At 42.3% G+C, this 27970-nt stretch overlaps 1 protein-coding gene across 3 annotated transcripts in view; it reads right to left on the bottom strand.

Annotated features, from left to right (window-relative positions):
* The window catches only part of PHF20L1 (PHD finger protein 20 like 1), a 312587-nt gene that overhangs the window by 235276 nt on the left and 49341 nt on the right, over positions 1-27970 (bottom strand). For all 3 annotated transcript variants that reach the window (XM_030219345.1, XM_030219361.1, XM_030219352.1), the window contains exons 3-4: positions 18957-19128; positions 11020-11104 (exon numbers count right to left, since the gene is read on the bottom strand). In XM_030219345.1, coding sequence (XP_030075205.1) covers positions 11020-11104; positions 18957-19128 — 257 coding nt within the window. The remainder of the gene's footprint in view (positions 1-11019; positions 11105-18956; positions 19129-27970) is intronic.

The raw sequence follows: 27970 nt of genomic DNA, 5'->3' as shown, positions 1-27970 counted from the left end.
TCATATGTGTATACCTTACCTTGATTTGTACCTGCCTTTTTCAGGGCACAGACCGTACAAGTCTGCCCAGCAGTATTTCCCGCCTCCCAACCACCAGTCCCGCCTCCCATCACTGGGTGTGCCAATTGATAAGACTACACGATGACCATTGTGGAATAATTCATCCTTATGCATTGATGATCAATGTTTACATTGGTGATTATCTATACTGTGGGAGATGTTCTGTAACAAAAGAGGTTGCCTTCTTACTGTAGCCTGAGAAGATCTCTTGGATTACTACCGTTTCCCTCAGTGCTATCGCTGGGCTCAACTCCAACACTTGCTGAAAAGTACACGGTCTAATTTTATTACATTAAAAGAAGACCCTAGTATATATGATCTTGCCATTAAAATTCATAAGATGGGACATGAAGCCTCACGATGGTATCAAGTGGTCATGCCTTTGTCTATACCATCATTACCATCTCAGAGTTTGTGTGACTTGTGGTCTTGTAATACATCAAATCATCCCTTCTGCTCACTGGTCATGGTTCTGGTGTAAGCATCTGCAGTGTTGTGCATCTGTACGACAGTCCCTCTATTTTGTGGCTTGGAGGGTGATCTGGACTCCCAGTAAACTGCATAAACTAGATGCTACACATTTGTCCTTGTGTTCGGCCTGAAGTCAAGCTGTGGGTACACTAGATCACCTCCTATTTGATTGTTCATTGGTACAGCAATTTTGGAATGATGTGCGGCAGACGATTAACTATTTTACAGTTTTCATTGCCTTTAATATATGCATGAGTTCTTTTCAACTCTAATGACTCTATTGATTTTTTTAGAGGAGCATATTTCATTCATTTCTAGTTTAACAGCTATAGTGTTTCACCATATACTTCAGAACTGGAAAACTTCTCATCAACTTAATATATGTATGTGGTGGAACACAGTATGTCTCTTTTGTAAATATGAAGGGAATCTGGCTGAAAAACGTAATAGTTTGGGGAACTTTCTGAAAGTCTGGCCACCAGTTTGCAGTTAAGCGCAGTTTTGATCCTCAGTTACTGACTTTTTGATCGGCATGATGTTTCTTTTAGAGATGGCCTGACTTAGTTATATTGTTAGTTCTAATACTTTTGCCCATGTATATACATAACTATTTGAAGACTGAAGGGTGGGGGAGGGAGGGGGTATCGGGTGCACTTTTCTTTGCTATTGTTCAGAATTTGATGTGACTCGCCTTTTGCCTTTACCGTTGTGGGTCTTTACTGTGGTTTATCTTTCTTATATGTATATTACAAATTTCACTAAATAAAGATAATTTTTTTAAGCCACAAAAGAAGCAAATTGCTGCTCACTCTGCTCAAGAGACACCACCCCATGGTGGAAGCGAACAGTACTGCATCCTCTCCTTTCAACACAAGAGTAAGGCTCGGTTTGCAGAGTCAGGCACTCTACAACCTTTGATTCCAACATAGCTTACCCTGCACTGCTTCTTCCTGGATGAGGGGGGAGGGGTATTTAAGCCTCTAGGCTAAAAGAAAACAGCTCAAGAAGGTTTGGCGAACCTCCTTCCACACCTGATACTGGCAGTGAGCCACCTGGAGTACTTGACATCTCCAGCCTCACAAAGGTGTCCATCAGGCCCCTGACTGGCACTGAGAGCTATGTAAACTTGCCTCATATTTGTGACCCATAAATGCTCAAGGAAATCCAAATGTAAAGGGAATTCGGGGTAAGCAGGAGCTTAATCATTGGCATATTGTTCAGTCAACTATCTTGGCTCCCATAAACAGAAACTTTTGATGCATGGTTACCACAAGAAGTTTTTCACCAGGTCTGCATACATAGGTTTGCTGAGAGGATTTCATGCCAGTTTTTGAGATTTTACTACTGGCTTTGTCTTGTTTTGCAAGTAGAAGGAAGCCCCTGCAAGTTTCAAAGGCAGATGAGAGGTAACAGACTGAACAAAACCAAAGTGAATGCACACATCCGTGCCTATTCTGCACCTAAAAAAAGAAGCCTTGCAAAAATGTATATGTAAGCAATTTTTTTTGTGGGGCTCATACTTTGGTGCAGAATCGTGCCAATGTGCGCTTTTCCTTCCAATTTTTGTTTGGATATGCGCACAAAAGAATTGTTTAATGCAAAATTTGTGTGCATGTGTCAGGCATGCTCTGCCTCCATGAGCTGCAAGATTTCTGCACATAAAATCTGCATTTCATTAGTTTTCTGCTTGGCACAGTATTATGCTCGCAGTAGAAGCCACATGATCAGACATCCATATGTGGCTCTATCACGAGCCTTTCTGCACTGACCCTCATGTTCTGAAGTTGTTACTACAGCACTGTAACTCAACAAGACGCTGTTATCATTGCTGGAAATTTTAATTTTCTTTTTACTTAAGAGGTCTTTTACTTAGGCGCGCTGGTGTTATTAACACGTGCTAAATGCTAAAGACGCCCATAGGAATACATTGGCATCTTTCGCATTTAGCGCGCATCTATTTTTAGCACGTGCTTAAAATGCCAGTGCGCTTAAGTAAAAGACCCCATTATTTTAGTGCGTACTCTACAACCAGGATTACACTGGTTTTCTGTATGGATAAGAATCCTGTTTAAGTTTTTATTTGTTTGTTTGTATTTAAGTTCTTACATGGTTCTGGCACCAGATTATTTGAACTAATTTAGATTATTGTATGTTTCACATCATCAGTTGCATTCAGCAGGCAAAGTCTAATTAGTCCTGCTGGCCACAAAGTAATTTTGCCTGCAGTAAACTAGAAACAAAACCATTCTGGGAAGGGCTTCTAAACTTGGGAGTTTCTTACCCGACAAACCATACAGTATGACAATTTGTGGACAGTTCTAGCATGCCTAAAACATGGTTACATTTCATACATATTTGCTTCATTAGCTCTGCTTTTCTTGGGGCTGATGCACAAAGGCTTGTGCAAGTGAAATAGGCACAAAGCTAAAATACATGCAGATTATACGCACGACAAACTTGCAGCTAAGGGAGGTTGTTGGAGAAATGTGCCCGATACACGTGCACAAAGATTTTGTGGTAAGCACAGCTTTTGTGCACATGCCCGGAAAAAAACGGAAGTGTCTGAACATATTGGCGTTTGTTCTTCTGTGCCTAAATACGAGCATCACAAATAGGAATCTCACCTTACTAGCATATGGAGTTTTTGCAAGGTTTATATTTAGGCACAAAAAAAACAAAAAAAAAACAGGTATGGATGTGTGCTTATACTTTGGTTTTGCTCAGACACACACACGTTTGTTACCTCCTGTGTGTCTTAAAAACTTTGCAGGAACCTCCCCCACCTTCCCATTTGTAAAAGACGACAAAACTGGCAGTACAATGTGAAAAACTGACCAGAAATCCTCTCCTCAAAACCTTTTATGCTGCCCCTTACATGGAGAAAATTCTTCGGCGTTGTAGGTCATTATTTCTTTCTATGCATTGCAGTGCTTCTGTCTGCGCATTACGACGGAATACTTACTGACCTCATTAACACCCATTTTAATACATTTCAATAAAGTTTGTGGCCCTCTGTACCGTGCACATTAATACCTACACTCAAGCCCTCTGAGCATTCTGCACACAATAACATGCGCGTGCACACGGTGGTAACCGCATGCTTACACTCACGGTAGCTTTGAGCATCAGCCTCCTTATTTGTTCATCTATTTTCAGTGTATTATGGTGTATTGTATTATTGTAAGAGGACGTTTATGTTTACTATGCGCCAATAGATTAATTTAAGTTAAAGAAAAATCGGAGCAACCAATGGGTCAAAGAGCCAAAGGCCAGACATGACATGGATCTCTATATTCAAAAAGTGACCCATCTTTTTAAGCACGGGTCTACCTATTCAAGCTCAATTTCTTTTCAATTTTCATTTTTATTGAAGTGTTTCATACCAAAAAGAAAGTACAAACAATACAGGCCGACTGAATTCCGGTTATGGCACCAAAACCAGCCCACAATCCTTTTTCTGCCCAATTTCAGTTTCAGCCAAAAGGTTATTTTAATTTTCAGCCATATTTTCTGTTCTGGCCGAGAAGACTAGAGCTAAGCTTTAGTAAACAAACCCCATAGTTTTCTGTAGCAGGGCCCATTTTATTCCTATGGGCCCTGCTGCAGATAACTCGAGATATGCTTCAGTAAACAACAAGCAGGAGAAGGAAAGAACCTCCATGAATGGAGCAAACCAAAGCTCAATCAAAAAGTGGAGTCAATGGATAAAAATTGGAACCAGATGATTCTTTATTGGACTCAGCAACTGTAAAATGAGGGTAAACCCGACAAAGCTATATTATGATTCACAAATATGCCTGCATCAGGAGTAATGTCTCTTACATAAAAATTGCAAGTGTTGAAAAGATGAGTCAAAAGCACTGGTTCTATGTTCAATAATACACATGGGAACAACTTGTGAACCTCAGCGAGACGCTCTGAGTTTTTAACACCCTTTTAGAATTTTTACTCACGCTCATACCCAATTTTAGCACAAATTTAAGTCTATAAACGTAGGATAAGCTCCTTAAAGAATTAGCATATCTGTAGAGTTATGATGCCAACAGTCACTCCAAGTATGGCGCGAAAGTCAGCCGCTGTAAAAGCATTGTGGCTTTTAGTTTCAGTTTTCACTAGCTGTGGTCCGTGTGCGGAGGTTATTTTGCTTGGAGGTAAAATATAGTCTTTCATTATATAAATTACCTTCAGGCTTGGAAACTGTGGGTTTAGAACAGGAATGCAGACTGCAAGCTCTGACAATCCCCAGTGGCCCTGACTGGTTAATGGTCACACAACTAAACTTGAGTTTTCGGTTTCAACGTTCACCAACACCAAGTGTAAGTTTCAGCTAAAAGCTTTCAGATGGTTTCAGTTGCTGTTTCGGCTGAAAATGAAAAAAGCAGTTTCAGTCGGCCTCTAACAAATACCACATATACTCGAATATGTCAATAAATTGAGGCAAAAAAATCCTGCCAAAAACCTGGGGTCATCTTATCAACAGGTAATACCCATAGACACTGTGAGAAATGTGTAAATATGTTGCTTTTTCATTTATCATAGTTGCAAAGATAGAATATATAGTTTAGGCCATAACTATATTTGTATAGGTCCTTTCTAGCACAGATCACCACATTACAGCTTTAACAAAGGAACTGTGTTTCTCTAAAGAGACGTGTGCAAATTGAGACAGGAGAGACAGGAAAAGGCGGGGGGGAGGGGGTAAAAAGCCCAAGAACAGACAGGCCTTAGAACCAAGAGCCTGGCATGAAGCTATGATTGAACATCTGCGAGAGAGAACTAACTATAAACATAGGGAGCAGAAGGAAGGCAGTGGGAGGTGGAGTTAGGGGGGAGGTGAAACATTCCATGTGACTGCTAAGCAGAGTTCTCACAGTAAGTCTGGAGATAACAAAATGCAACCGGAGCAGAAAGAACTAACAATGGATAAGAGGCTTAAGCTTGGACGATAGAAAGTTTAACAAAGAGGTCTGTGTTATATGATAATTAGCAATGATGCAAGGGGGATGGGTAAATGTGAGCAATATCCAATAAGAAACTTAGAGGCAGACAAAAAAAAGAAATACTATATAACCTGTAAACCTTACAGAACTGTGTGCCTGCTTGCTTTCAGAGACACCCATTCTTGCAAGAGTGTATTTTTGGAAATAATAAACTAATTAAGACTTGTTTCACCAATCTGATTTTCTAAGTCCTTTTTGGTATAAGTTCTCAGGTTATCTGGGAACTGTTTATAACAGACACTAAAAAATAATAGTAGTAATCACCCAACTCCCACCTCTGTCGGCAGGACCACAATCCCACATCCCCCTGCTCACTCTCTGGCCAGTCGTGTACTTTCTGTGCTCAAAAGTCTTCTATACAGCACCAGCACTGCAGCGTATACTGCCCGTGTTCTGCACTTAGCAGTGTACATTGCAGTGCGGTGCTGTATAGACTTCTGAGCACTGAAGGTACATGGAGATGGCATTGTGGAGGGGGGGGGGGGCTGGGAGCAAACAAAATTATAAAGAGGGCACACTTGGTCTGTGGGATAGAGGCAGCAGAGAAGACATGCTGGCTCTGGATGGGGAGGCGTGTGGAAAGACCTGTTAGCTGGTTACTGTATATACTTGACTTACACATGGGTCACATCAATTTTGCCCTTTTTTTGGTCCCAAAACCGCCCTCGATTTATGCATGAGATCGACTTAAATAGTTCAGTATATATGGTAATGAAAAATACAATCAATTTCAAATATTACTTTCACAGTTATCTATTACAGTAATTTCAAGGGGGCATGCACAGGAATGGAGCTCCCATTAGAGCTGTACTGAACAGCATATTTTCGAATACGAATAATGAAAAATATTATTTGGACGATTATACAAATACCAAATACAAATAATTGGCATTGAGCATTAACATAACAAAAGAAGCAATGTGAAATCAGAGATCAAGTGTTTATTCCATTAGAGTTTAGCACAGTAGATCCCCAGATTATTCATATTTGAATTTAAATCACTATTCGGAATAATGTATTCAGGGCACTATTCAGGGACAAATCAAAATAAATACTCAGCACAGTCCTAGTTCCAACAGTTAGCAAAGTGGCAGAATGCTTGGGAACACCATGCTCCTTGTTAAAGGTCCAAGACTTTAAGCAGTGCAGTTGCTGAACCGTATTCAATATATTGTACGTGGATCATGGGTCACATAGGTCGTCTTGTATGACTCATTGCTTGTTCTGATAAGGATGTATTGTATCCTCGCTATGAACTTTTGGAATTACCCTGAACTTCACAGTAAAGTGGAATATATAAGTTTATGTTAAATTAAATGAGTTTGACCTTCTCTTCTGGTCTTCAGGGAATAATGCCTTTGCTTTATAAATATTTTTCAGTGTTTGTTGTAATTATTTCTCTTTCACTTATTAACTTTAAAAAGTTTAAGAAAAATTAATGGCTGCTCCCATCCAATGATGCTTCCCCCTAAACGAACTGCTTTAAATGCAAAGAATCATAGGAAGCATATTGGAAGCTTAACAGAAATGTTCAGGAAATATTTAACCCCAAATGCAACCAGCTGTTGTCCCAAACTCAAAGAACAGCACTTCATTTCTCCTATGTGGCTCTCAAAAAAAATAGATGCATTCTAATCTTCTGACCATAAAACAAGTCATCTTTATTAAAAAAAAACATTTGTTTTAACGTGCAAAGGTAAAATTATCTTACCTGATAATTTTCTTTCCATTAGTCCCTCAGATCAATCCAGAGACTTGTGGGTTGTGCCCCTCCTCTAGCAGGTTAGATAGAGAGAACTCCGAAGTTTGCCACAAGAGGGCATGTGCAGCCAAACTAACTTCAGTATTCTCTCTATCTAGCAGGTAGAAGAAGTGCAAACAGTGCAGCTCTGTTGTTTGAGGCTCCTATCCCGTTCCCTCGGGTGTGTTGAGCCTTCTTTGGGGTTGAGGTGCAGGAGCACATTTGGGATACACCTGGTGGTGCCAGGTCCCTACCCTTCTCCCCCTGTCAGCCTCTATTTCGGTGATTCTGCTGAATTTGGCTGTGTACTCTCCTGTCTCTCTTAAAAAAATAAGACCGAAGAAATTCAGACAGACCAGTCTCCTCTCCAGCCCTAGTTTGTCTTACTTTGTCCAGCTACAGTATCCCCGTTCAGCTGAAGGGAACGTGAGTAGGGCTCTGCTGTGGAGAAGGTAGGACTTTGGGTATGTTCGTTCCGTCAGAATCAGTTAAGCACTGCGGGGCACGGAGGTCGGGGGCCTGTGAAGCATGTTCCGTGACGGTGGGGAAACCGAATTTGAAACAGGGAGAACGTGGGTCAGGCGTCAAAGCGCCAGAGGGGAGCGATTCTCGATTGGCGGGAAAGGTGTCTGTGGCAGCGCATGGTTCCGCCGGCTCCATTTTTGCTTTACCGGCGCTTTCGCAAGACGGTGTAGCGGCTGGATCAGCTGGGACCGCGTCTGAACGCGATGGTTCATTTTCTTCGCTTCCAGAGAGGGCGAGTATGGGCGGTTTTGCCCCAGAGTTTGTGCTTCTCATGCACAAAGCCTTTTTGTGGCGCTCAGAGGGAGTGTGTCAGTCGGCAGCCATTTTGGGGGGATCTGTTTCCTCTGACTTAACCCGGCTAAGAAGTCTCGCTTGCAGTTGCAGGAACCCAGGGCTGAGATAGCGGGAAATTCAGATTTGGATGGTGACCCAGGGTCAGGGGAATCTGGTACAGATATGCTGGAAGAGGGGGAGTTGCCAGCAGGGGAAGGGGATGACCCCACTGCGGCTCAGCTATTTAGAAAGGAGGAACTTATTCCTTTCATTATTCAGGCCTTGCAAGTGCTGAATTTGTCTCCCCCGGAATCCGCGGTTACGCCCGCGGTCAGCTGTTCCATTATGTCAGGAACTAGAGCACCCTCAAAATCTTTTATATTCATGAGGCTATGCAAGTGTTAATTCAGGTGCAATGGGATTCCCCAAAGGCTAGTCTTCGGGTAGCCCGGGCTATGTCCAAGCTTTGTCCTTTGAGACAGATTTGGATTCTTTGCGTCTCCCCATAGTAGATTCATTGATTTCAGCTGTGGCCAAGAAGACGGCATTGCCCGTAGAGGGAGGTGCAGCTCTCGGGGATCTGCAGGAGAAGAAGCTGGAGACTGCAGTTAAGGCTTCGTCTGAAGTCGCAGCATTGACATTGCAGGCTTCGGTTTGCGGGTCATATGCGGCCAGAGCATGTCTGTCTTGGGTGCAGAAGGCAGAGTCGCCGGAGGACGCTATGGAAGCTCAGTTACTATCTGGCTCTAAGACAAAAGTTAGTAAAAGTAGCTCTCCATCTGAAGCTCTTGAGAAGTATCCAATGTAGCTGACCATTTAAACTATGCAATCAATTCACTATTTGCACTTTTCTCCATCTGCTGCATACACCTTTTATAATTAAGCAAATAATCTGCACAACTGGTGGAAAAGCCTCCTTAGGATAGTTAAGTATTTCATTCCTAGAATTTTTTTACTTCTACGGAAGCAGAATTGAAGACTTTGAAAAATTTGCACAGCATAAATTTTCCTGCTTCACAGAGATCTCCAGATCTCAAATTTATAAAGTCACTGGTTCTCTTTAATAAGAACAGCATAAGTTCACGGTTCTTCAAACACTCCCCATACAAAGCAAGCTTGACCTTGATTCTGAATCTTATATCATTATGTCCAATGAAAACTGACATAACTGGAACACACATCCAGGGAGGTAAGCTCCATTCGTAACACCACCAACCAAACCTCTCCCAAGGTGACATTTTTGGGTGCACAGGGCTTTGGAATATATATAAAATTTTACCAGGAGAACCAGCCATGCTGGCAAATACTACCAACTCCATGCTGAGATAGAACAAGGAACATCTTCCCCTACTTCTAAATTAACTCTTTCCTCTCCGTCTCCTGGTTTTGAGTTTTCCCATCAGGCTGCACATCTAACAATACCAACACCATATCCACCAAAGCTTCTAAAATCCCTGACTTCTCCACAGAGGCTGTCATACCACCTGATGGAAGAACAGAATCGTCAATTGCCACCTCAAGCAGCTCTGAAAGGGGAGATCTCTCAGAGCTAAGCAATGCTTCAAGAATGAAGAACGCAATCAACAAACACCATGCTCTAAAACTATCAAACGTTTCTGCTGAGACACCCATTGACCATAACATCCATGGGGCTGGCTACTAGGTATATATCTCAGGATAAGACTAAATTTTATGTTTCCTCTTATCCACAGTAATACCTGGATACCATCATTCCAGAGCTCAGAAGCAACCATCAATCATCTTGACTCTGTCCCCTTCCAATCTCTACATATTTATTTCTGTTCAGTACATTAAAAAAAAAAAAAAAACGAAGTTTACACATACTGTCGAATGTGTGTATCTGCCCCTGCTTGTCATGGCTAGAAAGTATAAGCAAAATGGTACTTTACACATACTTTTACTCGCATATACTCTGGCTCATTTTATATAACAAGCCATTTCTGATATAAATCTGTTTTAAGTGCATAAGTAGGTTTTTAAATGACTCCTTTAGTGCTTAGCAACTTTTACTAGCAAACACAAAAATTGCTAATGCTCATTTTTAAGAGTGCAAAATGTATTATGTGGGAGATATTTTTGTCTGTATTTTATATTGTTTTATTATTTAACTCTTATTTGACTGGGTTGTTATGTTTTATTATGTGTAACTATGATATTGTTGTACCTTGCCTAAAAGACTTTGTAGGCAGGAAAATAAGTGCTGAGAAAGAGTCGTCGTGTCATCTGCATGAGCTACCTTCCTTCCACACGAAAACCCCAGCCTTCCTATGCCAATGAGAAAATCTGTGAAGCAAAACCAAACAATGATGAAAACAGAATTGAGGTGCCTTCTTATTTATTTATTTTTTTAATCTACTGGTGCCATAGATTAAGTGGAAAAGAAAATGGAGAAGTAATAGGTTAAAATTAAACAGCTAAAGACAAACTTTATGGGGGCCCAGGGACAACAAGCAAAGCATCCAGTCAGCAGAGAATGAAACACACCATGCCTGGAAAACTTCCAGCGCTTTCTGAGTTTTAAGAAAGCTGCTTCTTCTAGGCCCCATTGGAGGCTGCAACCCACTCACTGACTTCATCCAGTTTGTTGATAAAGAACACTAATCACTATGAAAAAAAGTCTGCTGCTTTTTGACATTTATTAGACAAACACTTCAAATCCAAACAAGCTCTAAATGTAACATTTACAGAAATATTCCTAGAAATTTACTAACAAGATGCTCAAAGATATATTTATCACCTTGGCTATTAAGTCCAGCTTACCATTAATGATAAAAACATACTGTAAATAAAGGTATGGTCTTTAGTTTCTGAATGTCAAAATAAGAAAAATATATTAGAATACACATGCAAGCACACACTTACCCTCTCTTTGTTATGTAAAGTCGCATGTATGGAGCACTTCTACATACTAGAGATTTAAACACATACCTTCCTTGTTAATTGTTTCAATCCTGGCAGGGTAATAACGACAGTCTGTCCACCGAGCTAGTACCTCTTCTCCAGCTTTAAAATCCTGTATGAACAATTACAAAAGTGAAAAAAAAAAAGGATTACACATACAGTTAATACAAAGAAACAACTATAAAAGGTTTGAGACTTAATACATACTTTAGTTGCTATATAGTCACGTAAGATTCAGAATTTAAGAAAACACTTACATCCAGCTTTTCCCCGAATGAATTCAAGGCTGGACAAAAAGATTAAAACAATATAAAAATAACCAGTAAATTCCTAGCTATCACTGAAAAGCCTCTTCACCAAAATCATAAAACAAATAAAAACTAGATGTTACTCAACTAAGAGCTTCATAATCATTTAAAAAACAACTTAAGGGGAAAAGCCAAGTCTTCAACTTTTTCCTGAATAAATTGTGATTTCCAATTTGATAGTTGTCAAGGAAGACAGTTCCAGACTGTGGGCAATAGGCCTCTCAAAGTACTCCTCCTCGTTATTTCAAGTCAACAATCATGAACAAATGGAAAGTCCAGTAAAACGAGCAAAGCACCCTGACACATAGAGACTTTCACCCGTTTAATAAGATAACCGGAATCAAGAACGCAGACTATTTTGTGCACTACAGTTCACTGCAACTTTATTCTTTGAGAAATCAGCAACCAATGTAACTCGTGAAGCAGTGGAGATGCCCTGTCTCATTTTTTAGCATATATTAGGATCTTTGTTGCTGCATTCTGGACTATATACAATCTGGCCTGCTGTGTTATTAGGAAAGTGATGCAAAATAAGATCAAGAATATGATAATGCCTCTGTAACGCTCCATGGTGCAATCTCACCTTGAGTATTGAATTCAATTCTAGACGCCGTATCTCAAAAAAGATACAGCGGAATTAGAAAAGGTTCAAAGAAGTGTGACCAAAATGATAAAGGGGATGGAACTCCTTCTGTCTTGCTGCGCCCTACACCTGGAATAGACTTCCTGAGCCCCTACGTCTTGCCCCATCCTTGGCCACCTTTAAATCTAGATTGAAAGCCCACCTCTTTAACATTGCTTTTGACTCGTAACCACTCGCCTCCACCTACCCTTCTCTCCTCCTTCCTGTACACATTGATTTGATTACTTTATTTTTTGTCTATTAGATTGTAAGCTCTTTGAGCAGGGACTGTCTTTCTTCTATGTTTGTGCAGCGCTGCGTATGCCTTGTAGCGCTATAGAAATGCTAAATAGTAGTAGTAGTAGTAGGATTAAGTGCACCTCCACACTTTGTGTGGCTTCCTTTTTTAGATTCCTTGAGAAATTCCCCTATCTCGGCAAAGTTAGTTCCTTTGACATCCAGGACCTTCAATCTCGAATGAGCCCTCTGTTCTGTTTTGATATTGAACCACACCATACGATTATCACTAGATGCCAAATGGTCTGCCACCTTGACGTCAGAAACGTTCTCTCCATTAGTAAGCACCAGGTCCAGAATAGCTCCATCCCACGTCAGTTCCATTACCCATTGCTGGAACAATTCTTCCTGTAGGGAATCTAAGATCTCTTTGCTTCTAGACAACCCTGCGGCTGGGACACCTCAACATCCGGCATGACATGAATGTCAATAATTAAAATTCTCAAAATGAGTGCCCTCAGTTTTAAATAAGAATCAAAATGTCATCCAGATAGTTTTAGTATACGATGTTCAGGTACGTTGCTGAGCAGTAAACATTTTGAAATGAACTTTAAGTAGTACCCACAGTAAGTTTAGGATTTTTTTTTTTTTTTTTTTTTTTTTTTTTTTTATATAGACGTTTTGCATTGCTATATAAATTCAGCAGTTGTTTTACAGCTTAATTCCACAAATACCCTGAAGTAGCTTAATGAAAACACTTTTTTTTGTGCCAGCATGTTTACCATCACAGCAGGGCCGCCGAGAGGAGGGGCGGGGGGGGGGGGGGGGGGGGGACCGACAAAATTCCCCGGGCCCGGGCCTCCAAGTTCTCATAATCTCCTTAGGTGTGATCATGTATAATCACGTATCCATATAGTTTATTTGGCTATTATTTTGGTAGAACAAGTTTATTTTTGTAATCTGCTTTGCATTGTGCTACATATATATATTTTATATTTCTAATAAATAATATATGCCATTTGTGGCATTGTTCCTTTCATTGGTACAGCTAGTCAGAAGAGTCTAAGGGCCAATTAGGTACTATCATATCCCTCAGCAAACGCGTCCAGAATAATTGCTTTTGTGAACCCCCAACCATAAGTCCCACTCATCCATCTTCTCTACACCAGAGCTACTCAATTCTGGTCCTTGAAGTTCACAGGCAGGCCAGATTTTCAGGATATCCACAGTGAATATACATTAGAGAGATCTGCGTACACTACCTCCTTGGTATACAAATCTCTCTCATGCATATTCATTGTGGATAGCCTGAAAATCTGGCCTGCCTGTGGAACTCAAGGACTGGAACTGAGCAACCCTGCTCCACAGCATCCTGTGTTTTACAGCTGAACTTCTAAAGTCACTGAGAAGAATCTACTGGAGTGTGCAGAGTCAACTAATCTTGTGCATCAGTGATTATGGAGATGAATAAGACAATTCTTTAGGAATTTTTTCACAAGTTCACTACAGTACTTATATATTTATATGCTCCAAGCTCAAACACATGAAATACCTGGCATGGATGTCAAAGTTCTGGGCATAATCTAAAACCCAACTTGGCCTGCGATACACTCCCATAGTACAAAGAAAAATTAAAATTCCTCTTAATCAGAGAAAACAGAATACAAACACCAGAAGATGGATGATACACATGAAAAAAACTTTACAAAAATATGAGAGCTGTATTTTTTGTATCTGTTTAGCAAAACAGAGAAAAAAACAAAAACAATGGGCCAAGGCAACCACTGTGTGCACAAAGGGGCATGCATGCTTAGAACTTTACTACTACTACTTAACATTTCTAGAGCGCTACTAGGGTTACGCAGTGCTGTACAATTTAACAAAGAGAGACAGTCCCTGCACAAAGAGCTTACAATCTAATAGACAAGTGAACGGTCGGTCCGATAGGGGCAGTCAAATTGGGGCAGTCTGGATTCACTGAACGGTAAGGGTTAGGTGCCGAACGCAGCATTGAAGAGGTGGGCTTTAAACTTTACCCCAGTTCTGAATGAGCTGTTTCATTCCCAGCCCCATTCCATAATGCCACCAATTTGTATACCCAATTACATCTCATTTGGTGATGAAGAATGTATTACTGCTGCTAAAAATTGTATGTTTAAAATACAATCTGTTAATAATGCATTATTTAGTAATGTAAATTTTGATGTTATACTGTGATCCACACTGAGCTAACCTTTTTTGTATGGAATGTAAGTCAATAAATATAAACAGAGATGATATCTGCCTTCTCTCAGGTCTCAAGAACTGGTGAAGAACAATGTTAAATGCAATGCATCCACATATCATCGTTTTTTGATCTCAGACTCTTAAGGGTGGAAAATTACTGGGCTATGGCCCAACGGAAGCTAAGGCTGCTGCATACAGTAGAAGAGAGCAAAGACTGCCTGTTGTGAGCCCAAACCAAAAGAGAGGGCAATGCTATAAAAGGACACCGGTCCACACACTGATTCATAAGATCATCCATGGAGAATCTTCGAACTACATGACCGCCTTGATCGACCTACCCACCAGAAACACGTTGGAATCCTCTCGAAATTACCTCAACCTGCACTACCCTAACTGCAAAGGACAAGTATAAAGCTTTGTATGATTCCAACTTCTCCTTCAAAGGTAGTCAACTGTGGAACGCCCTACCCAGATCCATTCGTTCTATTAAAGACTACCTACCCTTCAGAAAATTGCTGAAAACCCATCTATTCAAGGAAGCTTATCCAAACGCCACGACCTAACCCTACAAACCCACCTATTCATCACCTGTTCCTGTGACGATGGCAATGACTCAGACCACGCCTCCTCCAACTTTCCCTATGCTTATCCTGACCCTATCCCTGATTACCTCAATCTAACCTAATACTAGCACCTCCTCCTACCTCCTCTACCCCCTCTCCCTTATAATATTACCTATCCACACATCCCCACTACTCTGCTAAGCTTAGCCTGTTTTTCTTTGCATTATACTTTGTAATTCTTCTACTACGTAAGCCGCATTGAACCTGCTATGAGTGGGAAAGTGTGGGGTACAAATGTAACAAATAAAAAAATAAAAGAAAATGGGTGCCTACATTCTTTTATGGAATACTAGCATAGCAGCATAAAATCCTGGTGTATAATTTAAACTTGACCACTTATACCAGCCAATAAGTGCTTGAACCTAGATTGCTCACACACAAATTATTCACTCCGGTTTCTCCCCGCCTTTGTAGGAGCAGGTTTGCAGTTATGTTTATATCTAGGGGAAGGGATTTCAACATGGTTTTAAAGGAGGGGGGGGGGGGAGGAACCGTCATCATAAGGTAATCCCAAGAGCACTGGAAGAGGAAGAGTCAATCCTAGTTTTATGCCAGGGCATGCGTAAATGTGTAATTTATATTTTTTCCCACAGACTTATCTAACAAAATTAGAGCTGTAGATTTGTACTTTGCTGTAGGGGAAAAACCAGGACATGTCCAGAGGCCAGGTGGTAACTCCATCATAGCCCTATAAATGCTGCATGAGAGATATGTGTTGTTCAGTGTCATGTGGAACAGAACAGACCAAAGAAGCTGCTTGAGAAAGAGATTTGGGATGTTTTATGAGATTTTTTAAAAATCACCTTACAGCATTGATGGAGGTTCCTCACTAGTCACTTATCAATTATAACTTCAGATAGTTGTGTATGATTCAGTAAGTTGTACTCATAGTGGTCCAGAATATTCTAGCATGTCATGGTTAGTGAGCCTTTATAGTTTCCTGAGTGAAGTTTGGACAAGTTCTTTGGAAGAAAAAGTCCATAAACTGTTTATTCCTAGCATAAGCAGCATGGAAGCAGTTTACTTTTTTGGGATCCTGCCAGGATTTCTGACCATATTGCATAACTGTCTGCCGTCTCGAAATCTAGTGTCTCCTGAAGACGGATGACCACAGGCTTTCAGTTTATCTTCCAGCAACTGTTGTGGCTTAGTTTCCCCCAGTTTTTTTTTTTACCAAGTTACTGAGGTCTTCTCCAAATAGCCACTTGCCCCAAAAGGGCAGTTTAACTAGACTGACTTTGATGTTGAATCCACTGCCCGATGTCGCAATGAGCTGCCGACATGTCATTACAGACAAAGTCATACAGCGGGCCACAACTTGTGACATGTCATAAATAGCATCCACCAAGTAAGCTAACCCCACTTCCAGCTGGGTGTTATGGTGCCCATCTTGTGTTGCCGACTGCTGATGCCACGAACGAGCTGCAGGTGCTTGAAGGCCCAAAGAGGCCATTTCAAAGGCTTGTTTCAGCGAGCCTTCTAGCTTCCTAGCCTGTAGGTCTTTTAGGGCAATGCCCCCTTCCAACGGCAAGATGGTCTTCTTCATCACTGCTGTAACCAGGGAGCTCACCCTGGGAAGCTGCAATTCATCCTTCTCCTCCAGAACGGATGGAGGTGAGCCACTGCTCCTCTCTCAGCCTCGCATCCAGCGAGACCCATTCTGCTGTAAATCAGGTCCTTAATGTCTGGATGCATCTGGAAGGCCTTAGGAGGCCCTCTAAGCACCCTCATGGAACTCCTGATGCCAAAGCAGAGGGCTCCTCAATTTAAAAGCATTACCACTGCCTCAGAAATAAGAGTACTGAGCTCCTCTTTATGAAACCTCAGTACTTTCGGATCATCTCCCTCCTCTAATGGCTCCTTCAATCATGGCTCCTCTGAACACACCGAGGCCACGTCAGATAAGGAGGGAGAAGCAGAGATAACATCTGCCCATTCCTGGAGGTCTAAACAAGATCTCTTAGGAGCTGGAGTGGCAGTGGTGCAAGAAGATGAAGCAACTTGCAGCAACTCTGATTGTCCCTGCTTCAATAAATAGGCCTGGTATAAGAGAAATATAAAATGCGGAGAAAACAAAGATCCCAATGCCGCTGAATGCTCTGTCGGCCCCTGAGAATATAAAATAGAGGCTGTGTTCCATGCGTGGACAGAGGCTGCTCCCCTCTGCTAGCTGGCCTCAACAAAATGGCACCCATTCCCATGCTCTCCTGCATTAAATTGTGCATCAGTCCTGTCAGAGAGCCCGATGACCCCAGCATTTTTGGAAGCTGCTCCCCTCTTGTCAGCTGGCCTCAACAAAATGGCACCCATTCCCATGCTCTCCTGCATCACATTGTACATCAGTCCTGCCAGAGAGCCCGATGACCCCAGCATTTTTGGAAGCTGCACCAAAGATGTGCCCGTTTCCCTCCACGTCAGTCAGTGGGTCCCCACAGCGGGAACACTGGTTAACTGCCTCCGTGGGAGTCACCATTCACCCCGACTGTCACCAGCACAGCACAACGTGTCCCAAGTGGTGAGTCAGGATCCCAACCCTGCACCAAGTAGAACTTGCAACCCTCCAAGTAATCCAGAGTCAAATTTTAATCTGACTTACTACTGTCAGCTGCTCTCACCAAGCACACAGTCTCAACAAGCCTTACCACAGATGAGACAGGCTAAGGACCGATACTCTGTCCCACGCTCTCCAACAAACTTCTTTCCTTTTTTTTTTTTAAAGGTGGTTCTGCTAGAAAAGGAAAGCTTCACAGGAAACAGGAGCAAGGTGAAGGGAGGGAAGAAGTAAATTTGTGGGGTACCACAGACAGGGATCTCCAAATATGACTCTGCAGACTCAAGCCACCCACAAAGTTCAACTGGGGACCAGTTTACCAAATGGACCAGGAGCAAATCACTCAGAACCAGAAACTGAAAAGTGTGTCCATCCTCCTGCTGGAAATAGAAAATACTAAGGAACTGGACTGGATCCCAAGAGAGAGATGACTCAATTCAGTTCTCTATCGCCACCTGCTGGTTGATGCACACAACTACCCCACAGGTTCTGCAATAGTGGGAAGCTATACAACACAACGAAGATTTAGGAGAAAAGACAAAAAAGCAGTTGGTTGGTGTACATGTTTTCAGAATGCTTTGCCACCCCTTCTTGCACTTGACAGCAAACCCATTTCATGTGTGGAGTGGAAGAATGTTTCTCTGTTTCACTTCCACCTCCTGGATGCCGACAACAGTCAGTATGATTCCTGGGTCTCCATATTAATGCTCTTCGTGTCAACATGGGGCAAAGGGAAGAGCTTTACTGTACCTGTAAAACAGGCAGCTTTCACTGCTTAACTGACTGGAGTGACATTTCCGTACAGACACTGGAACCATGAACATCCTGATCCACAGCAAAGTGGCACATGTAATCATGATGAAGACAGACATTTTGTGATTAAAACATGGGCATCTGTTCAAGTCACTGGTTCTCTGTCATAGCCAAAGTAACTGATGCAGCAGAATTAAAAGCCAAAATTTTTAAAAATAGGTCAATTAAAACTGATCAAGCTTCACACCAAATACAAAAAGAAACTTGGGACCAAACAGCAAAAGAATAATTGAGACATACCAGGAAACACCACAAGTCAACAAATTAAAAGAGGCAAAATATACTACTGTGGTCAAAAACTGACAAAGGCTGAGGGGAGGCAGCAAAACAAGAAGGCCTATGAATACCATGAATCTTTTCTAAGCCTTTCTTTAGCAAACTCCTCTCTAGATATCAGCAACATCAATCACAGCCCAACTGTATGATTTTAATTTGCTAGTTGTGGGGGAAACAGATACTTTCAAATGCTGAAAAATGTCAGAAGTCCGTTTATCAGTAACGCAGAATAAAGTCATTTTACAAGGAAACAACTTCTCCTATTACCAACAAATACATTAGTCAACACAGCAGATCTTGCTACTTACATAATGTTCCTCCTCATCTTTGAGTCCTTCTTTACGTAGTGCAGGTCGCTCAAGTGGTCGCAATCTGTTACTGTCCCAATATATCCACTCATCGTAGCGATGACTCCAGCGCTCAAAGTGAACCAGCATTTTACTTTCCTCATAATCTATCTTTTCAATCCTTGATGGATACCTAATATAAACAAAAATTGGAAGTGAACTAAATATTTAAATCATAAAAAGTACTACCAAACAATTATAACTGATTAAATTTAATTGCAGCAAGCTTGGATCACAAAAGTAGTTGCTGAATCATACGCATAAAAGCTAAGGCCATTTTATAATTCTGCAGAAAAATCCTTAATTATGCCTATCTTGAAGAGAACAACACTGAACAAGGTAAACGCCAAGTGATTTCATGCAGTACACTTGAAGCAGTACTTGGACAGGAAAAGTGTAGAACTAGGGATGGATACAAATGGAGAAAAAAAAAAGGTATTCCTAAAATTGTGACAGAAATAAACACTACCACCTATAATCTACTATAATAAAACTCACCCTCAACGTTCTGAAGACAATGTTCTGAAGTCACTCAGTCACTCCCTGAAGGGTTCATAGATTCATGGTGGTGAAGCCACAACACTGACCATGTCTCTCAGCCCCGCCCTCGCATGACGGACCAATCAGAAAAAACACACTCAATGTTCTGAAACACAAAGGACCATCACAAAACCGTTCCCAGGCAACGCTAGGCAACGTAAGACGGACCTATCAGAGGAAACTACGTGGCAATAAGGGAGGAGCATTCACCAGCAGAATGGCTCATTATCTGTGCAGCACGGAGAGCACAGAACCACCGCTTGAACGAGAGAAGAATATTCCTGTTGTGGGTATGTGCAAAAATAGACCGGAAGGGGGGGGGGGGGGGGGGGAGGGAAGAAATTTTTAAATGCCTAATACCGGTACTGAAGAGTGCCGGAGGGCCTATAGCACAGACTATATTTGGGTTCGCTAGACGTGGAGTCGGTGGAGCCGGAGAACAGTGTGCCCCTCACCATCTGGGACGTGGGCGAACAGGAACAAGCTGTGGCCCAGCTGGAAGGATTACCCGCGACCCAGCCAGCAGCAAATTTCCCTACTCCTTCCCTGCCTAGGAATCGCTGGAGACTGGCTGCAAAACTAACGAAAAAACCGCACACCGACACACCACCTCCATCATTCGAAAGGCATCCACTCTTTCTACAACAGAAATGCAAACTAATAATACAAAACAAACTAAGAATACCCGGTTTCTCACGCGGCTGCAGGTAACTCCCTACCCCCTTCCTCTTCCCCTTTTGCTGAAGCGGCCAAGGACGTGCCCAACCATTCCCAGCCTCAGGCAAGCCATCTCCCACCTCGGGGATTCCCCAAGCACCCGGAAAAAGACGGCGCTGCTTCCCGCAGCGCATAAATGTTCCAGCATTCCCCTGCAGCAGGCCTGAAATGGACAGAACATACCGGATCACCCCCCGACGGCCCAAGACCGTGCTCCTCTCCCTTCCGCCAACTTAAAACAACCATCCGCGTCCTCAGGCAAGCCGTCTCCCACCTCCAGGATGCCCAGAACACCAGCCCAACGGAAAAAGACGGCGCTGCTTCCCACAGCACATTTCACTTCCAGCGTTCCCCTACAGCAGCCCTGAAACGGCCAAAACATACCGACAGACCAAGAACGTGCTCCTCTACCTTCCGCCCATCTAAAACAACACTGCTGCCTCAGCACAACACAAAAAAAAAAAAACCCAGGAAAAAACAATCCACCACTCAGCAAAGGCTGACCCCCCTACAACCACATTTACATTTCACCAACAGAAAGACCCCCTCCACAAACCTCCTTGACAGACAAAACCACACACACACAATACAACAGAAACACACCCTCAAAGCCACACACCAATCCATCCCACTTTGCCAGCACAGCACATCCCCCAACCCCCCCCACCCAAAAAACAAATGAAAAAAAAAAAAAAAAAAAAAAAAGACACATCAACAACCTGCACACACACCCCACCCTCACACACACACACACACACGAAAACTCTGTGACACATACACACACACAAAAAAAAAGCCATATGCTAGCACCCGTTTCATTGGTTTCGGAAACGGGGCTTTTTTACTAGTGTCTATTAAACTGCCTTCTGCTCAAAACTACAAAGCATTGTTTCTCTCTTATAATTGGTTATGTTCAGTAAACAGAGGTGGAACGCTCTCCCAGACTCAGAACTAGTGTAAAGTTTTGAGCCCAAGTAACAATCTCTTCAGTCACCTCTATTAGTTCCACCACTGCTCAAGAATGATCCCAACTACTGGGGAGGGGAGAGTTACTGTGCGCATGATCAATCTTGTCATCTAAGGGAAATACCTATTACAAGAAATAATGTTTTTTTTTTCCTGTCATTAAGCAGAACATAAGAGTTGCCGTACTGATTCAGACCAAGGATCCATCTAGACCAGTATCTGGAATCCAACCGTGGCCAGTCCAGGTCACATGTACCTAGCAGAATCCCAAAACGTAGAAAGATTCCATACTACTTAACCTCAGGGTTTAGCAGTAGATTTTCCCAGGTCTACCTTGGTTAACTGTTTACAGACTTCACAACAGAAATTTGTCCAAACCTTTTTAAAACTCAGATACATTAATTACTTTTACCACTTGCTACGGCAATGAGTTCCAGATCTTAACTATAAGCTGAATGATAAAAACAAATTTCCTATTTGTTTTAAATGGGAACGTAAGAGCAGCATACTGGGTCAGAACAATGGTCCATCTAGCCCAGTATCCTGTTTTCTAAACAGTGGCCAAGCCAGGTCACAAGTACCTGGCAGAAACCCAAATCACAACAACACTCCATACTACAAAAATCCCAGGGCAAGCACTCCCTAGCCTTTGTTTACTCAAAAAAAAAAAAAAAAAAGTACAAACGATTCCACTCCGTTCAGGATTTATAGCTCTATCTCCACTCAGATGTCTCTTCTTCAAGCTGAAGAGTGCAACTCTCTTAAGTCTTTCCTCATATGAAAGTCAGTCCATCCTCTTAATCATCTAGTTGCCCTTCTGTGTACCTTTTTCAGTTACACCACATCTTTGAGATGCGGCACATATACTCAAGATGAGGTCTCACCATGGAGCAATTCAGAGGCATTATGATCTGCAATGCTTTATTTTCTACTTCTTCCCTAATATTTCCTAACATTCTGTTTGTTATTTCTGGCCACTGCTGCACATTGAGCAGAAGATTAACATTGTCCACAATGACCCCTACATCTTTTTCCTCAAATGTCCGCATTCAATTTCATCTGACAGTTGGATGCCCAAGATTCTCCTTCAATTTCACTACTTTGAGTATTTTGTGTCATCTACAAATTTGATCACCTCACTCATCTTTCCCATTTCCAGATCATTTAAAAGCACCGGTTCCAGTACAGGTCTCTGAGCCCTCCAATATTCACCTTCCTCCATTTAGAGGACTGACCATTTACAGTAACACTACTCTCAGTTTTCTCTCTTTTAACCAGTTCCCAATCCACAACAGAACATTGCCTCCTATCCCATGGCTTTATTAATTTTCTCACACGTAATTCTGTCAAAAACTTTCTGAAAATCTTGATATACTACATCAACCACTTCACCTTGATCAAAATGTTTATTCACACCTTCAAAATGTACCTAATTGATAAGGAAAGACTTCCCCTGGCTGAAACCATGTTGACTCTATCCCATTAAACCACATTTGTCTGTGTGTTCAGCAACTTTGTTCTTTATAATAGTTTCTAACATTTTCTGATATCAGACTCACCAGTCTATGGTTTCCAATCTTGAGGTCAATTTTAATGATGTTACAGATTACAATAGTAGATCTGCAATTTTGTTTTTGTTTTTTAGTTCAGTGATTTGCCACTCTAAATTTGTCAATTTGGCTTATTACATCTTCCAGCTTTATCGAGATTTTTCAGTTCCTCCATGTCTTCAGCTTTAAATCCCATTTCTGTAATCCTCCGTAGTAAAGAACAAAGCAAAGAATTCATTTAGCCTCTCTCCTATGGCCTTGTCCTCCCTGAGTGCTTTAATTTCTTGATGATCTAACGGTCTAACTGACTCTGCTCAGATTTTCTGCTTCTGATGTACCTGAAAAAGTGTTGCTATGAGTTTTTGCATCTACAGCAAGCCTCTTAAAATTCTTTTTTCACTTTCTTTAGCAATGCCTTGCAAACAATTGCCACTGATTGTGCTGCTTCCTGTTATCTTCATTCAAATCCTTTTTCCATCTTTTTAAAGACGTTATTTTGGCTGAAATAGCCCCTTTTACTTCACTATTTAACCATGCCAACTGTTTTACGTTTCTATCACCTTTTTTTATACATGGAATACAACTAGCCTGGACTTCCAAGACTATATTTTTAAACAACATACAAACCTGATTTAAACTCTTAACCCTTGCAGCTGCTCCTTTCAGTTCTCTTTCTTTTTTAACCACTTTTCTCATTTTCCCATAGTTGCCCTTTCAAAAGTTAAATATTGTCACAGTAGATACCATGCTAAGATCACAACTGCCAAGCAACCTCAAAACTCTCTTACACCAAGTCCTGCATATCATCTAAAATAGTTCCCCTTTTATTATGCATATGATTTATTAACTTGATACATTGCTTTCAGTTTAAATATCACAGTAGCTTACAATAAAAAAAAAAAAAAAAAACCACAGGATCATGCCCACCAGCTCCAAATATAAATAATTACAATAATTGTTATGAGCCAGAGAAATTGACCATATACATAACCAAACAATTTACAACAGTAAAATACCAACATTCAACTAAAAGCCAGAATAACTAAAAATTCAGCAAGCATCAATAAGTCTGCACTTATCAAGAGTCAAAAGCTTAAGTAAACCAGATCTCAACTTGTGTCTTAAAAACAGAATAAGTTATACCCACTCTTAATAATATTTGTAAGAGAATTTCATAATATTGGGGCCTGAAAATTAAAGGCAATTTTACAGCAGCTTTCAGACAAGTCCTCACTAGGAAAGGAGTCATACAAATTAGCATACCTCAAAGTATGTGAGGGCGAGTATGGGTAAGATAAGTAATCAAATATACAGGCTGTTTTAGTCAAAAGAAAGACCATTATTATTAACTAGTAAAAAAGGCCCATTTCTGACACAAATGAAACGGGCTCTAGCAAGGTTTTCCTCGGAGTGTGTATGTTTGAGAGAGTGTATGTGAGAGTGAATGTGTGAGTGAGAGAGAGAAAGTGAGTCTGGGTGCGAGTGTGTCTGTGTGAGAATAAGTGTGCGTGCAAGTGCGTATGTGAGACACAGTGTGAGAGAGTGTGTGTTTCACACAGATAGTGTGTGCGAGAGAGAGAGTGTGTGAGAGACAGACTCTCTGAGACTGAGTGTATGAGACCAAGAGAGTGTGTGAGTGACTGTGACACATAGAGAGTGAATGTGATACAGTGTGAGATATAGAGTGTGTGAGAGACAGTGTGAGAGTGAGATAGAGAAAGACATTGACTGTGAGAGAGAGAGAGAGAGAGAGAGAGAGTGTGTGTGTGACCGAGATACCCCCCTCTGGTGTCAGCCCCCCCCCCCCCTCCCTCTCTCTGGTGTCAGGCCCCCCCCCCCCCCCCTCTCTCTCTGGCGTTACTGTGCAGGACACTGAGCTCTGGCTGTGCTTCAAGGAACTGACCAATCCTATTTAATAGAATGCACCTCCAACATTCTGAAGCCGAGAAACCTCATGTGGTTGGTCACTTCTGCTTGTGACGAACCCAGAAGTGCGTCATGTCAATTCAGGAGATGGATACAGAGAGCAGGAATGCCTCAGCCATGCAGTCAGCTTCAGAATGTTGGAGGTGCGTTTTATTATATAGGACTAGTAAAAAAGGCCCGTTTCTGACACAAAGGAAACGGGCACTAGCAAGGTTTTCCTCGGAGTGTGTATGTTTGGGAGTGTGTATGTGAGAGTGACTGTGTGTGAGAGAGAGTGAAAGTGTGAGTGTGTGTGTGTGTGAGAGAGAGTGAAAGTGTGAGTGTGTGTGTGTGAGAGAGAGAGAGTGAGTCTGGGTGTGAGTGTGTCTGTGAGAGTGTGTGTGTGAGAATGAGAGTTTGTGCAAGTGAGACACAGTGTGAGAGAGAGTGTGTGTGTGCGAGAGAGAGAGTGTGTGTGAGACACAGATTCTCTGTGAGAGTGAGTGTATGAGACCAAGCGAGTGTGTGTGTGACTGTGTGACACATAGAGAGTGAATGTGATACGGTGTGAGACAGAGTGTGTGAGAGTGTGAGTCAGAAAGACATTGTATGTGAGAGAGAGAGTGTGTGTGTGACAGAGATACCTCCCTTCCTCTCTCTCTCTCTGGTGTCAGCCCCCCCCCCCCTCTCTCTCTGCTGTCTGAGATTCCCGCCACTGCACCCAAGCAATTGGTGTGCTGGAGGAGGGGGAGAGAGAGAGTGTGTGTGTGGGGGGGGGGGGGATGTGTTGGGGGGGTTCAGCTTGGAAGAAGAGGGGTGCGGGGGGTTCAGGAAGCGTTGCCAGATGAGAGAGTGAGTGAGTGAGTGTGTGTGTGTATGGGGTTTCAGGAAGCGCTGCCAGATGAGAGAGAGTGTCTGTGTGTGTGTGTGGGGGGAGGGGGGGTTCAGGAAGCGCTGCCAGATGAGAGTGAGAGAGAGTGTGTGTGTGTGATGGAGGGGTGAGTGGGGGTGTTGGGGGTTTCAGCTTGGAATAAGAGGGGTGTGTGGTGCTGCCAGATGAGTAAGTGTGGGGGGGGGGGGGGGCGTTTTATCAAGCGTTTTCTCATGAGAGAGTGTGTGTGTGTGTGTGGGGGGGGGGGGGGGTTCAGGAAGCGCTGCCAGATGAGAGACTGAGTGTGTGTGTGTGTGTGTGTGTGTGTGTGTGGTGGGGGGTGCCAGATGAGTGAGTGAGTGTGTGTGTGGGGGGCAGGGATTTCAGGAAGCGCTGTCAGATGAGAGAGTGTGTATGTGTTGGGGGGGAGGCGTTGAGGAAGTGTGGCCAAATGAGAGTGAGTGTGTGTGTGTGGGGGGGGGGGGGGTTCAGGAACCACTGCCAGATGAGTGAGTGTGGGGAGGGGGCATGGGTTTCAGGAAGCGCTGGCAGATGAGAGAGTGTGTGTGTGTGTGTTGGGGGAGGGGGGCGTTGAGGAAGTGTGGCCAAATGAGAGTGAGTGTGTGTGTGTGGGGGGGTGGGTTCAGGAACCACTGCCAGATGAGTGAGTGTGGGGGGTATGGGTTTCAGGAAGCGCTGGCAGATGAAAGAGAGTGTGTGTGTGTTGGGGGGGCGTTGAGGAAGTGTGGCCAAATGAGAGTGAGTGAGTAAGTGTGTGTGTGGGGGGGGGGGGGGGGTTCAGGAAGCGCTGCCAGATGAGAGAGAGAGAGAGAGAGTGTGTGTGTGTGTGTGTTGTATAGTTCAGTTTTGTGGGGGGGGGGGGATCCTGCTTTGAAGAACGAAGGAAGCCCCTCCTCCGCGCGATGCACCCCCCCCCCCCCCCCCGCCATCCCACCCACCGCGATGCACCCGCCAGCCCACCCACCGTCGCGTAGTTTTGCTGGCGGGGGACCCAAAATCCCGCCAGCAGAAGTCCTGTGTTGTCTGCTGAGTCTCACTCCAGCGATCTTCGGCGTTGCTAGCCTGTGCAGGGCGGGGTTCTGTGCGTCTGATGTCCTGCACCAATGATGTTCTCACAAAAAGAGAGGTAACGGTGAAATATCTGGTCTAGAAATGATAGGAGTTAGTAGGCAGCTGGTAAATTGTGCTACTGTGATGCAACAAAATATTGAAGTAGTTTATGGCAGGGGATTGTGTGTTAATTATAGTAAGGAAGATTCTAGAACATTTAAGTATACACTGAAGAAAATTCCTGCCCACTCATCAATATTGTCATCCGATTGTAAATATAACATGTCTTTATGTTAAAGCTAGATCGATTTATATAAGACATTGCTTTTAAGGGATTTTATAGTAGGTTCTGATTTGGGACCAATTTTTTTTAATTACAGAAGCATGGTTAGGAGATCATTCAGGTCCTGTAGTAGTAGAAGTTTGCACTTCTGGTTATAACATATTGTAAGTCTCAAGAAATGAAAGGAGAGGAGGTGGTTTAGATGTTATTTATAAGAACTTTTTGTCACTTTCATTAGTTAGTTCCTATATAGCAAAAGACTTAGAGCTATTACTTTGCCAATTAATGGGTGATACTACATCAAATTCTATTGGACTCTTACTGGTATATAGACCTCTAGGTCAGTGGTCATCTATAACTTCCATCTTGTATGAAGAGAATCATGATGATACAAATGTTTTTGAATTCTTATTCACTGAACAAGGCTTGCGTATACTCTAAACAGCAATGTAATTTGACTATCTGAAATAAACCATAAGCCACACTGAGCCAACAACTTGATTGGAAAATGTGGGGTGCAAATGTAGAAATAAATAAATATTAGATAATGTGCATGTTGATCCTCCGAGTTTTGGTTCTACTCATGAAAAGTGTCATACATTAGATTTGGTAATAGGAAATCATTCAGAATATCTATTTGTACTTGGGACTCCAATCCCTTGGTCTGATCATTATTGCTGTAATTTCACTATGAACTGTAATATTTTGCCGGCTATCAGAGACAGACCAGATATACTAGAGGGAAGACTGATGAAAGGATGTTCTAGGAATCAGTATTCCCGTATTCAAACATTAATGAAACAGATCCTGGGAAACTGTTAGTAGAATGGAATGATGTTATAGAAGATACTCTTGATAGATTAGCGCCTATGTTATTGGCATTTCTCTAGGAATACCAATGTGCCATGGTTTACTGATGATGTTTTCATCTTAGAGTGGAATTGTCATCAACGAATGATTATGGCGTAAATCTAAAAGTATGGAGGATAAGGAGAGGCGGCGATTAACTTTCAAAAAATATAAGTATCAATGAATTTAGCTAAACAAACGTATTATTCAGAATTTGTATGAC

Source organism: Microcaecilia unicolor, chromosome 1, assembly GCF_901765095.1.
Source record: "Microcaecilia unicolor chromosome 1, aMicUni1.1, whole genome shotgun sequence".
Taxonomy (NCBI): Eukaryota; Metazoa; Chordata; class Amphibia; order Gymnophiona; family Siphonopidae; genus Microcaecilia; species Microcaecilia unicolor.
Note: the sequence above shows the minus strand (reverse complement) of the source record. Positions and strands in the feature narration are given on the sequence as shown.